This window comes from Lagenorhynchus albirostris, chromosome 13 (assembly GCF_949774975.1).
Source record: "Lagenorhynchus albirostris chromosome 13, mLagAlb1.1, whole genome shotgun sequence".
In the NCBI taxonomy this organism is placed as follows: domain Eukaryota; kingdom Metazoa; phylum Chordata; class Mammalia; order Artiodactyla; family Delphinidae; genus Lagenorhynchus; species Lagenorhynchus albirostris.
The window spans coordinates 88,165,245-88,182,682 of NC_083107.1; the positions used below are offsets into that span (position 1 = coordinate 88,165,245).

General features: G+C 50.3%; 1 protein-coding gene across 3 annotated transcripts in view; it reads left to right on the forward strand.

The window, feature by feature from the left end:
- The window catches only part of MYT1L (myelin transcription factor 1 like), a 137,381-nt gene that overhangs the window by 69,037 nt on the left and 50,906 nt on the right, over window positions 1-17,438 (forward strand). For all 3 annotated transcript variants that reach the window (XM_060168671.1, XM_060168672.1, XM_060168673.1), the window contains exon 14: window positions 254-322. In XM_060168671.1, coding sequence (XP_060024654.1) covers window positions 254-322 — 69 coding nt within the window. The remainder of the gene's footprint in view (window positions 1-253; window positions 323-17,438) is intronic.

Here is a 17,438-nt window from a genome sequence, read left to right on the forward strand (position 1 = left end):
TGACTTACAAACATTGAGACCAAAGGGCACAAATATTTGAGTCTTATTTTTTCAAGTTTCTGGAAAGACGTGTTTCCTTCAATTTCTATGTAAACATGAATTAGTTAATTATACCAACAAAATTCAATATACAGCACTTGCCCCATCGCTTTTCTGCATCCAACTTTTTAATTTCAGTTTTATGTTGTGTTTGTTCGGGAACGTAAGCTGGGCCTCGGGGCTACTCACCTGACTCTTCCGCCCTGTCTTACAGTCTGTCGGGCTGCCCGCTGGCTGACAAAAGCATTCGAAGTATGCTGGCCACCAGCTCACAAGAACTCAAGTAAGATTTAACGAAAATCCTTCTCTTTCTAAAATCTATTCACTTGGTGGTAACAAAAAGGACGTGTCGTTTGAAAAGAAACAAATGTCTTTAAAAAGCCACCTGTGTGCGTCAGCGCCTCAGTTCAGCACACATGACTGGGCTTCAGGATGTCAGTCACTTCTCTGGACAATCCATCTGCCTTTTCCCTCTCATTTACCTCCAGCTTTTCCATATCGTATCCTTCTTCTATCTTGAATTTTCTAAAGTATAGATATTTTCTCTCCAGATGTGCATGCACGTGGAAGGGAAGTTTTACAGTTACTCAAACTTTTAGGGAGTGATTGATTGTAATGTAGAAAGTCAAAAATTGATTTCTTAAAAGTCAGTAGTTAATACGATCACTTTAAAAATGGATATTTAAATAGCACGAATGACAAAAGCCCACCATGACCGTAGCTGATTCCTTCAGAGTACACTGTGGTTGTAGCTATCGAGACTCCTTAGGGCAGTGATAACTCAGTTAACTAAGGCTTTTACCCGTGCACAGACAGCACGGCCTCTCGCTCCTCTGAGCCTGTAATTGTCTCTATCTTTTCATCATGAATCTGGTCAGCTACATTTACACCACCAGACTAAGGGTTTTCTTCTGTGTGTGTGTCTGTGTGTATGTGTGTATACACACACACACACACACACACATACATATGCACATATATACATCCATATTCAGTTACTAGACAGGTTTTGGAAGAAGTCAGTCCAAGCCATTGACAGCAGATTAAGACCTTTGGTCATCTAGTTAGAAGGGATATTCAGGTGTCTGTAAGGAAAGAAGGGCAAGACTTGAACATTCCACAACATAATGAGAATCGAGATTCCCAAATCATTGTTTTTAATCACCTGGCCTGTTATAAAAATCATCACGTCAAATTGCTCAGCTTCCATTTTGTTTGGAAATGGCTTTATTTCCAACGCAGAGAAGATTCTGTTTTCAGGCCCTGCTGGATTCCTTTCCCAAGGACCCCACCCCGTGCTCCCACTCCCTCGAGACGGACCAGGGCATCCGCAGAGTGCGGGTTCTGTTTCACACCGTGTCGTTTTTTGCAGGATCCCTGCCCAGGGCCCTAGCGCCATAGATCACCTGCTCATGTTCAGTGACCTACTGAACTAGCCCTTTCGGCACGAGACCCTGGGAGTTCTCTTCATGGCGTGTAAACACCAGGAGGTCGTCCTCTTACTTAACAGCTGTAAAGTCTGTAGCCATCCTCGCGGTGCCTGACGGACAAATAGCTTTTAGAACCTCAAATGGACAGAATTAGCAAGAACCTCCCAGGCCGCTGTGTTAAGACCTCCTTTTTCCACGGCTTGAAACCATATTCCCCTAACGATCAAAAAACGTGGTTAACTGCACTTGGAACTCGGCTAACATCAGAACGTGGCAACTTCCCTTTGACTCTCTTGCTGAGGAATGCTTTGCCATCTCCAGTTCCAACAGGCCTGCTGTAAACAGGGAAACAGCCTGTGGACGACTTGCATCTGGTGTGGCTTCTCCTTGGTGGTCTCCAGACCCCAGAGACCAGAGTAGGCTTCTGATGGGTCTGGTTTTCATGGCTTTGCATCCTCTGACTTTGGGCTTGGAAGGTTGTGTTGATCTGAAGTCCCAGGCAGACCTGCTTCTCCTCCGCTGCTGACTCTTTCTTCCTGTCCTGTCTTCTTGGAAGATGGCGTGATGGTCCGCACCATCTGCATCTTCAGAGTGGTGTCCGCGTTCTCTTCACATCCTCCGGGGCGGTGTCGGGCTGTCTGTTCCCTCCTCCCTCCCTCCCTCAGCCTGGGGGCCGGGGTGGGAGGTGAGTATCTTCCAGAGGGCGATGGCTTCTCCTGATTTACGCTGATCTAAAGGCCACAGTCACCTGTAACTTGTCTTTGCAGCAAGTGAATCCCACTTCAATTGACCCTTTTTCTGGAAAATCCAAACTTGACCAATTTTCTGAAATGATTTGTTTTTAAGACTGGATCTTCAAAACTAGGGGTTTCACTTACGTGTCTACTATAAATAGTCTGATGTTTAAATGACCATCTTTTACTTGATGATAAGTCTTTCTCAGCTGAGGGAACCATATATTTTAATGTGGTTTTTTTCCTTTAATTTTTTTAATTGATGACAGCCCTCCATCCATGGCTTTTTCATGCGAGTCACAAAGCCTTTCCTGTGCGCAGGAGCAGAGATGAATCCCTTTAGGATTTGCAACTGCTTTCTCTAGAATAATTCATGCATGTGCTCTTCTCAATAGCTTATTCTTTACATATGTATTTTAAAAGCTGTGGTCAATTTCCGCTGCACAGCCTCTTGCCTGGTTGAGAGTCCTTGTGTGATGCAGTGATCTCCACTTCTTCATAGAGACACCTTAGGAAGTGGGTCCCAATTGCCTCAAAAATGTTTCTCGCTTCTGCATCAGCTAAGAAATAGAACCTCCTGGGAATGTTCCCCTTGTCACTTCTGAGGTTGAATTTTGTTAGTTGGCCGTTAACAGGACATTCTTGATCTCAGACACACGAGTTTTGCCAGATACACTCTGGGTCTTGGGTCCTCCATCCTCTTAAACTTCCTGGGATAAGACCTTGCTCCATTCTCATCTAGAACAGCACATGTGGGATAGTCTTAAAAAGAAGCCGATCGTGTTGTCGAATTATGTACAATATGTAAACTGAACCTGTATTAAAATGTAATGTGTTCGTGAATATCATTCAGTCTCTGCAACTATTGCTTTCTTGTCCCTGATCCGTCTGGCGTAGAAAACAGGTTGGTGGCTGGGTCAGAGGCAGGTGACAGCACTGGCGGAGGGAGCCCCAGAGGCAGGCGAGGGGACCCGAGATGACCGTGACCCAGGGCCCCGAGACTAGCAGAGACTCTCAGGCTGAGGTCTCTGCTACACAGACGCCCATGAACAGCCACCCCCCCAGAGGACTCCTGACTGTGACGTTCACTGAGACCCCAGGCCAGGAAGAAAACAAAAGAATGAAATTGTCCAAATGAATGTGATTTTTTTGGTGAGGACTCTGCCCAACAAGAGGGAAGTTTCTTCTCTAAAAGTTTCCTTGGCTAAGATCCCCTGGAAGTAGCAACCTGAAAGAACTTGCAAATCACATCACATCATCCTCAGCCTATATTTTTTTTAAGAAACCACACCCTCCCAGCCAGAAATCCTTTTTCCTACTTCCAGATGCGAGATCAGCACAGACACGGGCGTGATGTAGGTGTTTTAGCCACCTCCATGACCGGTTTAAACCGGTTAAAAACTGACTTAAATCAGAGGCAATTAGCTCTAAAAACAGGCCCCCAAATTGGCTTCCATTCATGCTCAGCTGGCCACATTTAGATTCTCCCTTGTTATTCCTGTCTTTGTCATAGAACCAGAATCCCTGTGGTTAATGAGGGTCCTTGCAGGAGAAGGAATTGTCCGTCCCTGCTTCTCTTTACTTCTTCACCTTTGAACTTTGATTTAATCCTCGTGGGGTGGGTGGGGTCCTCCTTTGGGTTCTCTGACATTTAAATTGTTCTTGTGTGTTCTGTCTTTCCAAGGCATGTCTCCCAGGTATTTTCACATTAGACATAGAGGAATTTTAACCACATACTCAAAAAAAAAAAAACCTTGTTTAAAACCTGGTTACCTATATTTAAATAAAAGAATTAAGATTTTGAACTTAGGCCAAGATATGACTTTTCTCTGAGGGCTCCTTATTTCTAGAGTTTCCGAGGGCTTATTTCTTCAGCGATGCACGTCGTGCTGGCGTCGGGAGGATTATTTACCAGGGTCTAATAGAGCCTCGCTCCGCCCACAGCTTCCACTCTTTCGGGTGCAGGAAGTTCACCCACTTTCAGTGCATACCAGGTTCTGAGAAGTAATTCTCATTTCTATCATCTTCCGCCTTCCCGGTTCACAGTAGTAAATCCAGGGGACTTTGTGAATTACAACTGCCGTGGACTGAGGACTGTGGCCTTCACAGAGGACATGTCTCTGCGTGGAAGGATGTGTGGACCCCTCTGTACAGTTAACTCCTTACAGTAGAAGTTACGCTGAGGTTCTGGCCCTCACGTTGGGGGAGGCATGTGATACGTGATCTTTCACTTCAAGGAGTGCCCCTCAGATGCCCTCCTTTCAGTCAGAAAATCATTTTCTTCTGCAGCAGCAGGGCCACCTGAGCACACCTGGTGCATACGTGTGAGTGTCTGTGGGGGAGGAGGGCGCCAGCCTCGGGCATCTGGGGCTCATGTGACACCATAGACACAACCTGCTGGGACCCGGTGAGCAACGCACGCCTGAGATTTAGACGAGGCTCGGGGCCTTCTCTGCGCGCCTGGCCCTTGAGAAGGTGGGGGGCTTGGACCCACCTCTCAGATGTGGAAATTGAGTCCGGGCAGTTGGGCAGCTCAGTCAGTAAGTGGCCGTCACCAAACTTGGCCCAAGCGCCTTTTCCACACTTCATGCTACCGTTTCAAAATTAGTATCCCTTTAGGGGTGTTGGTTTTCGATGGAGAATTAAAGGTTTATACTTAACGACATAAAAATACAAATTCTGAGTTTCTTTCTCTGAAGCTTTTAGCTTTAGGTCTCATGCAGTGTTTTCTCATAACCCACACGGGGGACTAAACAGGGGATTGGGTCCTGTGAAGATAAACTTCCAGGTGGGACGTGACCAGCAGTCGTGGAAAACTGTTCACAGGGGTTTTGTCATCCCCAGGAAGAACCTCGTCCCACAATTTCTATTTCAACATCTGTAAAATGTTGATAAAGTTTGTGCTGCAGCATTTTTCTAAAAATACCCTAAGAAATACAGCTTGCGGCAGATAGATTTTTATTTAACCATAAGTAAGGTCAATTTAAAATAAGTCCCATATAGGAAATTCAGGGGAGCACAATATAGGAAAACTTCTACAATAAGGATGTTTGAGGATGACTCCAGTTACACACACACACACACACACACACACTCACCCACAGACACACACACACACAGTGCACACACACACACATGCTCACGCACTCACACACACAAATACACACATGCTCGCACAAACACAGGCACACTGACACACTCTCACACGGACACACACTCACGCACACACAATCACATACACACCCACTCACACACATGCTGACACACTCTTACACGTGTGTACATTCTCACACTCACATACACTCTCACGCATGCACGCACACTCACACTCATGAACACACACGCACAAGCTCTCACACTCACACACACTCCCACTCCCACGAATGAACACACAAACATATAGTAAATAAAGCAATGCAGTGTGGCTCAGGCCTGGGTTCACTGAGTTTCTTATTAAGGGAGGGTTCTGGGGGAAAGCCTGGGCTCTTCTCTCTGTTTCTGGAACAGGCGGACTTAGCCATGTAGCGTCATAGGGCCCCCTCCCTGGATGCTGGCCCAGCTGCCAAGTGTCATTGGGTAGTTTGCTGTTGTGACTGGATCCGCCAGGAATCTCCCTTCCTGCTACTTCTCTTTCTAACAGCCGACATTAGACTCACATTATTTAAATCCCTTCTTTTAATATGTATTTATTTATTTATTTGGTCGTGCTGGGTCTTAGTTGCCACAGGCATGCTCCTTAGTTGCGACTCCAGGGCTCCTTCGCTGCGGCTTGCGGGCTCCTTAGTTGTGGCGTGTGAACTCTTAGTTGTGGCACATGGGATCTAGTTCCCTGACCAGGGATCAAACCCGGACCCCCTGCATTGGGAGCATGGAGTCTTAACCACTGCGCCACCAGGGAAGTCCCTAGACCCAGGTTATTAAGGGAGAGTTCCAGGGGTTTGAGTTTGGGGTTATGTTTTAATCACCTTTAACCATTTTCACATGCAAATCAACGAAAAACAAAACAAAGCAAAAAACACGGAAAAACGTTGATATTTAATTTATTTTATAAAGGGACCTGTGCTTTACGAAAGCATCTGCAGAGTTCTCTGGCAGTATTTGCATGCAGTCCAGGTGTGTTTGTCTTTGGCTTGTTTATTCTCCACATCTTCCAGGTTTGGGTGCAGGTTATGAGGAAGTTTGCGGAGGGAAAAACCAGACTTCAGTAGTCAAAGAAAGGCACAGGTGTAGGAGGGAAGTTGACTAATCAAGACACAGCTTTGTACCAATAAACTCTTTGTGCAAAACAAAACACAGAAACCGGCCTCTCCCGTCAGAGGGGTGTCAAGTCCTCATCTGTGAAATGGGAGAATCCTGGTACCCGGCTCACTGTAGACGTTCAGTTATTGTCACCGTCACCACGGCAACACACGCAAGTCCCACAGCTCGTGTTAAACTGCTGGGTTTTGTGACAACATTAAGCAGAATTCAAAGGAGGAAAATGTAAGCGTTAGTTTAACGTTTACTTAATGACTTCTGTGACCTCCCTGAAATAAGGAGAACTTTAATTCACTCCAAAATCTTCTGAGCCTCTGGCTTTGGAGGACTTTACAGCAAGTCCTTTAATTTAGAAAGAAAAATAAGAGAAGAAAGACACTGCGGCAGTTACATCCGTTGGAACCCTGGGGGTGGGCGATGATTGCAGAAAGGGGTGCCTGTGTGCTGGGCTCTCCCTGCCATGTTTCTGCAGTGCCTGTGTGTATGTGTGTGCGTGTGTGCACGTATGTGTGAGTGTATGCAGGTGTGCACGTGTTCATCTGCGGGCCAGCACAGGTGTTCTCACATCTGGTTGTCGCCATCAGCGTGTGGGCGGCATTCTGCTGCCCCGGGAATCATTTCCGCCCCTCTGTGCTCACATCCCCTCCGTAAAGAGGGATGTTCTGCAAAGTCCCTGAGCCTCGAGTCGGAAGCAAAAACCGGGAGAGGGCATCTCCCGGAAAACCATAGACAGAGCTGTTTCATTCTTTCGTTTTAAAAACTTGTAATCCGCACCCAGAGATAAGACACCATTTCTGCCCTCAAGGCACCATGGCCAGTCCCGTGCAGGGCATCCTGGGAGGCGACCATCGGGGTTGGGGGGTGGCTGGGGAGCAGAGGTCGTGGGCCAGTGCCTGAGCTCAGCTGGTCCAGGCGCGGGCAGCAGACGGACACACTGAGGCCGGGAGGAGGCCGTGCTGTCGGGGCCGCGGAGGGGCCAGCGAGGGGCCGGGCAGAGCCGGCTGCGGGGAGCATGGTCCGGGCAGGGGACTGGAGCCCCGAGCGCCGCTCAGCCCGGTTGGGGGTGGAAGCAGAGGGGGGTCAGCCGTCCAGGCCGAAGCAAGGCTCATTGCAGGCGGTCTGTCGTACTGAGCACCGCCCCCACGGGAAGGCGCCTTGACTTGGCCCCTGCGCTCTCAGGGATCCCTTCTCTCCTCGAAATGAGGGATTTGCTGGGTGGCCCGAAAGGCTGCCGGAAAATCTGGGCTTCGTCGGCTCGTAGAAACTGAATTTTTAAGTCGTTCGTTGGTGCCTCGTCACCCATTTTCATTGAAACTAAATGAAACACGATGAATGTGGACCAGATCCCCGATCAGCCAAGTCACAAACTAACTGAAGTCTTGTGTGAAAGCTCTGTCGGTCTGAACCATCCTCCTGGGGCTCCTGGTCGAGGGCTTTCACTGCGGCAACCCCTGCTCCCCGGCCCTGGAGGGGCAGCGTCCTTTTTTGTTACCTCAAGTGTGGATTCAGCTGGCATCTGTGTTTCATTTCACCTTCAACCTGCCTTACTTGCTGTCTTCTGGGCTAAACCAATCTGTCCTGTCACCTGAACAGTCCATACACTGGCCATTTAAAGACCAGCTGGCAGTGGCCACTGTGTCTGACCTGAGAGGAAGCCCTCCCGGGGATGGGGCTGGATTTCTAACTTAAAGCTGGCCTTGAGATTTTCATGTTTTTTACTGTGAAAAACTTGGGGAAGGTTTTAAATCCAGAACAAGGCCACAAAAAAGGCCTTCCTTACAAAATATTTCTTAGCATTCCATTCCTCCATTTTGAAATGGTGAAATTTTAATAGATACCAGACAGTACTGAATGATACTATTTCTAAATAAATAGAACCCAATTTGTCATCTAATCCAAACTAAAATAATCCACCTACTACAAACTATTTGAAAATGACTCTTTGAATTAGTTTATTGTTTAACTGCAGAATTCCTTTCTTTATACAGTTGAGAATCTAAACCATACAGCATATTTGCTACACGTGAACAGAAGGAAAAAATGTTTTCCTGACGATTTTAAATATGCCATTTTAAAGGTACTTTAAATGTATGTACATATGTATTTAGATATGCTGTGTGTCAATGTGTAAACACACACTTATGTGAATACATGGATTTTGCTGCCTGTGTTGTCAGGCCAGGATTCAAAGCCAGACACCTGGCCCTTCATAAAACGTGTTGGATTGGCTGAGTCCTCTCCATGCATTACATCCAGTTAAATTTGGCCTCTCCTGATTATTGGGAATCTGGTCCCGTTTTCACTTCATTCTGGGCTCCTCTGGGGCAGTTCTGACAAACGGTCTTCCTTCAAGCTCAGCGGCTGGTCACCACCCCAGCCCTGAGCTACCGGAGAAGCTGCTTCTGGGAAGGAAATGAGGGTCTGACCAGCCAGGAGCAGGTTACGTTGGCCTTTAATTGTAAATTTGAGGTTTTATTCCCGTAAACACTTCACTAATTTATAGTTTCCTCAAGCAAAATGAGCGAATCTGGAAATAAAGTAGACGTTCCCGTTGGGAAGTTACCAGCGAGGATTTCGGAGGGCATTTTTTGCTAGCGATTTCAGGAAAGAGAACCATCCTCTCTGGGTTTCTTTCTCGATTGGAAAGACCGGCTCTGAGCGGGTGAAGGGGGCGTTTGATGGGCCGAGGCCGGCCGGGGAGCCTGGATGCTTGCAGGGAGTGATCCCACCTGTCTGCGCGTTTGACCCGTCTGTGTATGTGACGTACCTGTGTACTTGTCCCTAAACGTGATCCCTGATCTTCCAGGGGCCACAATTCAAGGAAAATCACAGCCCTTCTATTCCATTCTCTCTTTTTTGCATTTGTACAAAGAGAGACGTGTTCTAGACACCTGTGGATTCTGCTTAGCTGTCTACAGGTGGTCCGTGTGCTTAATCCTGTTCTCTGTCCACAATAATCCTGCTACCTTCAAAGAGAATTGGAGAATATTGGGATAGTAGAGAGAGACGAGAACTCCCACTCTCACCTGACCTTTTTAAGGAAACAAAAACTTAAGTGCAAATACTTTCTTAATAATCAAAATGAAAATGTGATCTGGCTTTACAAAATGAGTTTCTAACGTACACGACTGTCCAGCAGCACTTTGTGGGGTGATGGGGATGCCCGGAGGACAGCCTCAGCCCCACGTGGCTGAGGAGCGCGCGAGGCCGCTGGGGCTGAGGAACGCATTTCTAATTGCACTTCGTTTCTGAGCTCAGATTTAAGTAGCCACACGGTTAAGCGGACATCCTTAGTGGACGGTGCCACATGGAACCTTAGACTTCACGGATACTGTTCGTCATATATAGTCTTACTACATTTTAATACACATTCAGGAATATCTTAGTCCTACAACTGAAAAGTTTATGATTTTTTTAGCGTCTGTGTCCTCAACATTTTTGTTATATTATTAAGCCATTGACAGAGAGGTTAGCCCTTTTATATTTACATGCTGTCCTCTTTTTAATTTAATGCCATTTATAGACAGATTAAAACTAAATATTATATAAGCTTCACAGTGTGTTTTCAGAATAGAATATTTGCATGTTACACCAAAACCTCATTGTTTCGGACCATTCGGGCAGTATTCAATACAAGGTAGTGGAGAGCCTCTGTTATGTTATTTTAAAAATATGTTTGACTTTATTACTTTCCAACTTGTACAGAGATTCCAGTCTAGTTAAGCAGGTGTCACCAAAGAGAGCTGCTTAGCCCCCTAGGGACTAAGTAATCCTGGCTTATAATTAGCATATGCGTTATTAATACTTGGGGCAACGAGGTTGTTAGAAGCCTGCTCTCCACTAGGAGCTGGAATACTTCTCTTTCAGGCTGGCTTCTGCCCTTAATTATCCTCTACCTGTGGGGAACGCTGCCCCACGGAAGTGACCTTCAGGCCCTCCCCATCCCAGGTAGCGTTAGCGGCCGGATCCTGACGAAGCCACCACAGCGTACGGCGCACGGTCCGGGGCTCAAATTGGTGGCTTCTTTTAGCTCGCTTTCAACCCCAGGGCCACAGAGAGCAGCTCCGTTTTGGCCTTGGCGGGACAGGGCCACGCACCTCCCTGCTCCACGCCCCCGCCACGGGCGCGTGGATGGCGGCTTCGCATCCCCTCCGCCCTTGTCCTCCTGTGGTCCGGTAGTGGCGGTGCCTTTCTGCGCGCCTGCCCTCCGTTGAGGTGAATTGCACCGTGATGTGCAATCGCCCATCACTGGCACGTGTAAGGGGGCTCTTGGCGCAGAGCGGGAGAGTGTGATTTTAACAAGACCAGGGCATTTTTAAATGACATTTTTGGAAACAAAGCTACTATACGCTCCAAAACTTGAGAAAGTGGGGGAAGAAAAATTATGTATAATCTCATCTCTCTGATAAATATTAATTAATTATTATTAATTATATTATTAATCATATCCCTCGAGGATCTTGAAGCTTGCTTCTTTGTGTACTGTGTAGGTTATGGAATCTTTAATAGCTGCATAATATTCCTGGGGTGGGAGGGGATGTTTCTGTAGCTTCCCTCTTGGCCTGGAACGACAAGCAGACACAGACCCAAGCCCCGGGAACGCGGGCGGCTGGCGCGTGCACGGTCCCCCGGGGCCTCGGCCCGGTGAGCCGACAAGGGCGTCTCCGCCCAGTTAGGATCTCAGGTGGATCACAGACGGGACGGGACGGTACCCTGTGAAGTGAGGTGACGAGCTCTGCGCGTATACGGCTCACTTTACAGACCCGACAGCTCCCACAGCTGAGCCTGAAACAAGGACCACAGGCTAAGGGCGTGTGTTCTTCCTGGGGTCCGCGTGTAAAACCCCGTGTGTGGGGAAACAGCAGGAACACGGCCCCCGCATGCTGGCAGGGACGCCTGGGGGTCCGAGGAGGGACAGCCAGGGGAAGGTTCCAGAACGTGAAGCAGAGCGTCAGGGATCAGATCCCATCAGGCCTGCAGGACCTGGCAGGACTCTGGTCTCCACTCTGAGGGGGCTGGGTTTCGGCACAGCAGAGACATCACCTGACGTCTTCCACTCATCGCTCCAGTTCCTGCCAAGAGGAGGTCAGGAAGGCCCATTGGGAGGCCATGGCGACCCTCCGGGTTGGAGATGATCCCACAGGCGAGGTCAGGAGCACAGCAGCTGCAGGAGCGGTTAGAACCTGGGGGCTCTGCCCGAGGAACGCGATGTGGCGTGAGTGTGAGAGCATCCGCGCCACCCAAAGGTGCCCCCAGCACCTGCAGTTTCCGAAAACAGGAGGAGCCTGCGGGGGAGTCGGGGGTTGGTGGGGGGGGAGTGGGCCAGGCTGTGGAGGGTCGAATGTCCTAGGCGGTCAGGAGAGGGTCGTGTGAGCGCCCGCAGAGTTCGCGAGGGACGGGGGCTGGAACCCTGGATGTGGAGGTCGCCAACATACACACGGCGATGAAGGCTGCTCGACTAGCAGAATGAATCACTGGGAGTGCGTGTTGGCGGAGAAGACAGGGACCGAGGCCACAGCCCAGCCTCCGGGTCTCCAGTGGGAGGAGCCCCGGGGTAACCTGATCACTTCCTGGAAACAGAAATTATCACAAAACTTCCAAGTCCGTCACAAATACGTTCCCTCCGACGTCTGGCAGGCCCCTTTCCTCCCAGCAGAATGGGGCAGCGCCTAGGATCTCCCGCTTACTGACGGTGGCAGCCAGCCCACAGATCGCACCATGGGCGGTGCTTGGACGGGACGACGTTTCAAAAAGGAAATAGTATATCTGACTTGTGAAGATAGTGTAACCACTGGGGACCATTTAAATGTGACTGTGGTGAGGCGTTTTTTCCTTAACACATTGTCAGAGCGACAGGACCTCCATCCACCGGGGTAGTGCCTCACCTGCCCACTTTCCCCGACGCTCACTCTTCTTGCCGGGCTCCTTGGATAAGTCAGGCTGAGGCTGAAGGGACGCACTGGGAAAATGTTGGGAAAGTGTGAAAACGAGGGCCTTTCGGAGCGGCTGTTTCCGGCAATGATCTGATTATCAAACGGTGCTGCTCCCACTCCTGCCTGAGGATCACATCCACACTTAAGGCGGGCGACCCCCAGCTCTGCGTCGGGCAGGGAGGGAGGACGGTGAAGCTGGGTGTACTTTCATGGGAGACTAGCTTTGGTTTCACCTTGAACGTAGATTTGCAGACTGTTTCACCTTGAGGCTTAAAGATGGCTTGAGAGATCCTGAGATGCATATTTCTTAATTCTTCAAGTAACCGTCTACAATGTATGCATACTTCATGGTGCAAGAACTTTCTGGTGCCCTCCCCCTCTTGGCCCTTTGCAAAGCAGACACATCCCCTTGAGGTGACCTTCCTTGACCCTCCTCTTGATCCAAATCCACCGTCTACAGGAGCCCAGCCATGGAGCCAGGTCAGCCCTTCGCTGAGCTGGCTAATCCCCTCACCTGGGCTTAGATCCCACAGCCACGACGCCAGCGCCCTGGCTTCTTTCTGCAGACATCATGTCCCATCTTACGCTGTGGCTGTGTGGTCACCTGGACCGGACACAGAGCAGAGGTTCCTGAGGGCACCCCTCGGGCCTTCAGCGTCCAGCTCCTTCTCAACAGCACTTCGCACTGCGCTGGGAACCCAAGCCGTTGAGTAAATCAGTCAACGAATCAGAACAAGATGACTTGTACAACACAGCCTGGTAAAGAGCCCAGGAATTCTGCAGGGAGAACTGCGGAGGGAAAGCAGTGGGGTCTGCAGACAGGTCAGCCAGGTGACCTTGGGCAGATGCGGCCACGTCTCTGAGCCCCAGGCCTCCACTGTGGAGGGAGGGGATTCGGCCAGATGACCTGGAAGGTTCCGGTGAATTCGGAAACACTGTTGCCCTGGGTGCAAAGGAGGCAGTGGTGGCGGGCGAGCTCTATGAGGAGACTCATAGAGGAGTGGTGACTCTATGACGTCACCTCTGTACAGACGACAGAGCTGCACGTGGGCGGCATCAGTGACAGGGCCGTGTGGAGGTGAAAGCCTGGTGGCGCATGCATGGTGCGGCCCTGGACGCGTTCTGCCGGACGCACGCGGCGTCTCCTGCACCAGGACGGTGATTTCCGAGTGAGTAATGGAGGAAAGACATACCTTCTTGGTCGCCGGATGGGAAGCCGGGGAGGAAACAGCATCACCGTCCAGTGGGAGGCCAAGCTGCCCGTCAGGTGTGCCCTGAGCCCTGCGCAGACTCGCGGCATCCTTGCTGGGCGGGGGGCAGGGGTGGGTGCGGAGGATGAAAGCCAGGCCCGGCCAGCACTGCCACAGGTCAGTGGAGCTGGAGGGCCTGAGCACAACTCTGAAAAGGGGAAGAAGAAGCACTTCTCTCTCCCGACCGCCAGGCCACTTAGTCTGCAGCGCGGAGGGTCACAGACAACCCCTTTACAGCTGGGGACCTAAGATTTATGGGAAGGGACAGCTTGCATCATTGCACGTCTACCCACCCCACGTTTAAAACTTGTCTAAAAAAAGAAAGTGAGTTTTACCTGTTTTCAAGACATGGCTGTTTGTGGAAGGCAGTGAGATGCTTATCCTCTCGCCGGGGGATTCGGGGCGCCTCCCGTGGTCCCCCCCACCCCCTCCCTCCTGACTGTAGCTTCTCTCTTCCTGCAAAGCCCCCCCATAGACCCCACCCCCTCTGCCATCTCTGGCCGTCCCTGGCGGTCTCTCTCCAGCACCTGTGACGTGTGTTAGATTGAAGAGATGTGTCCTTTCCGAGACTTTCAGCTCGTACGTTTTTCGGCCATCTAACTTTGCGTGTGCTCTCTTCTCCAAAGTTTTTGACTCCCAAGGGATGTGTACCTATTCGTTGGACTTTCCGTTTAGGTTTGTTGGTTTTAAAGTGGAATGGGCTGTGTTTTCAGTATAGCCCTCTCGCCGCATGGGGTCAGGGCTCCCTGGGGGCCACGGGCAGGTGGGCTCAGAAGGGCTGGGCTGGGGGCAAGCGCGGCACCTGGCACGGGGCCTGGGTCACGCTCGGCACTGGACACGTTCCTGGTGAAGTGAAGTGGACTCCAATCATTGTTGCTACTTCTGGCCTCTTTCCAAAGGGAGGTCTGAGCCACACCTTCCTGCCGGAATCATCCCGCAGTGACTCGGTCACGCTGTCGCCGTGTACTTGGGGTCGCCGTGTACGCCGTGTACTTGCCTGTCTCTGGCTTTAAGTTCCGCGGGGCTATCAAATGGAGCCAGTTTTTAAGTTAAGTGGAAGTAATTTAAAATCCTGTTTATTGCTTCATTGTGAGTATTTGAGGTCTGTCGATTAACTGCTTTCTTTGTAAAAACCCTTTTAAAAGTCCAGGAGGGACATTCGAGTTGCACTGATAAAGGCCCCTCAGATACCAGGAGACATTCTCACACCTTCGGGTTTGCACAAGTGCGACCTAGGAAGGGCAGTAAGCGTCAAGAGGTGACCTCCTCCCACCTCTGGGTGGTCCCGGGCACCCTTCCGGGGACTCAGGAGCAGGGCCAGGGCTTAGCGGTGAGGACCCCCAGCCGGCCTCCTGGCTCCAGGGCCCAGCCCGGCCGCCCTCTCCCGTCTACGTCCAGAGCCGGGCAATGCGGACAGCCACCTGATGATGGTTCACGGTAAGGACGAGACGGGCTTCTGTCTGCAGAGGTCTCAGGACAGCGCCGGCTCCCAGAGAAGAGTTTCTTCATGAAGGACTGAGGCCTGAGAGGAAACAGGAAAGCAGGAGCGGCCCATGGGGGCCTGGTGGGCCAGGCCAAGGTGCCTCCGCAGACGTGAGGCCAGCTGGGTTGGGGGTGAGGGAGGTCAGGGGAAGAAAGACAAAGATAATCAACCCCCAAGGTCTGACCCAATTCCAGCAACAAATGAATGAAACGCAGCCTCTTATGTTTGAAACTCCAACAACCAAGATCAAAATATTTCAAAGATAAAAGGATTGCATTTTCCTAATATGTCTTTTTCTCTCTCTTGTCTAATATGGTGTTATTTTAAAATGCTCATATCAGACTTGCAAATCAGGTTTAAAATCATCAAATAAAAATGTCCATCAGCCCATCAAACTCACATCAGATCTCACCCCCTTACTAATTTCACTCTCTTCTCCCCACTTCCTGAATTCTAAAACATTTTCCCAACTGGCATATTTTGATCATCTTTTTCTCTGTCATTTCTTTACTTTCCAATGTGCCTTGAATACTTGCTGCAGTTCCCTTGCCTTTTTTGGATGACATGTGTTTTAAGATGAGCGCGTGGTGGAAACAGAGGCATTGTTATTCCCTGGGCATCGTTGTGGGTCAGAACAGTGCCAGAGATATTGAGAAACCCTCTCTTTTTTCTCTCCCCGTTTCGTAGATCTGAAGCAGACTAGATCCCGCTGTCCTAGGCAGTCTAGTCTACAACAGATAGCATTTCCACTTTCCTAGTTACGTGCCGGCGCCACCGGGGTGAGGCCGCGCCCACGTCCCCTGGACTAGTTATCAGCCTGTGTATCACGGACCGTGCTGTAGCTTTTCCACAAATACCTCGCCTCATGCAAACCCATTTTGACTCTTCCTGAACTTCTGTCTCGGGCGTGATCTTCAGGGAGCCTTTGATGTTAATTCCTGGTATCAGAAGTGATGGCCTTGCTTTAAATCTCAAGTCCTCGTGTACTTCATGGCGTCTTATACTTTCTGGCCCTTGAGCTCTTTCCAAATGCTCTGCTGTCGTTTCATCTGCACAACCGATGATCTCGGCATCCATGGCGGCCCTGGGAAGCTGAAGACAGACAGGGAAGGCAGCTGCTTCCAGGGTGCAAGGCTGGCGGTGCGTCTGGGCCAGGTGAGATGGAGGCGGGGGGAGCAGGACTTGGGGCCACGGAACGTCGGTTCAGATCCTTTATTCTGTCTGGCTCGTGGCCTTCAGTGAGTTGAGTAGACTTCTGACATTCAGTTCTCTTATCTAGAAAAAGGGAGGGTGACGTCTTCCGCCGACCTCACAGGAGGTGTGCGTGGGCCCCCCGAGGTCACGCTGCGTCTGGGCCTGGTGCAAGGCTGGGGGGTGCTGAGCTCAGCAGAGGAGGGGCGCTCACGACCCTCCTACAGGGCAGGGCGTGGGGGCAGGGAGGCTGAGCGACCTTCCCAGCATCACAAAGAGACTCAGCTATCGGACCAGGACCCGTCGGCCCAGCCGGTGTCCCCTCCAGCAGCCCCCCAGCAGCCCCTCCATCGGGGCACGTCCAGATTTCCAAATCGCTTTAAGGGGTCGGCCTTCGGGGTTAAGGAAGTCGCCTAATAGAGGAGGGTCCCATTGAGACTCCAAGGCATGTGGTTTTCAGTTCATCAAAATAACGAGTTTGGGTGAGGCTAAATTACACTCTTTGGGAAGCAGGTTCACTGACTCCAGAAACCAGAAGGGCTGCAGGATTAACGAGGGGCCACCTTGTACCTGGTACCTCCTCACCTGCTGGTTTCCTCTAATAGCCATTTGCTGCCCTTTCCTTGCCCTTCAGTGCAGACTCAAAATGCCAAATGTATCCATTTCACCAACAAACAGCTCTAGCAGAGGGCGCGGTGAATAAAATGGTAAGACCAGAGGAGGAGAAACGACCATCTGAAACCCAGGGATAGCTTGGGGGAATGGGTTTCCACACGCTGGAAACTATTCCACCAACAGGAAACAGTTCCAATACTGCGCGACTTGGAGCATCGCGCTTCAGCTGAAATTTCCAAGCCGCTCTTGGCACACACAGGATTTCAGCCCAATCACCCATAAACTAGAGGAGAAAACGACGTGACTGGCGTCTCTGGTGTGTGGTAGGCGCTGATAAATTGCACAAATGAAAGATAAAAGTCATGGAAAGTGCCCCTGTCAGAATCCCACCAGAGCAGGGGATTCAGAGTTGACGGTGGACTTGCGTCCGAGGCAAGGCTGGCGCCCAGGTCCAGGAGAAGAAAACTGCTTTCATTGTCTCCTACCCGTGGCTGGTCTGGTCCAAA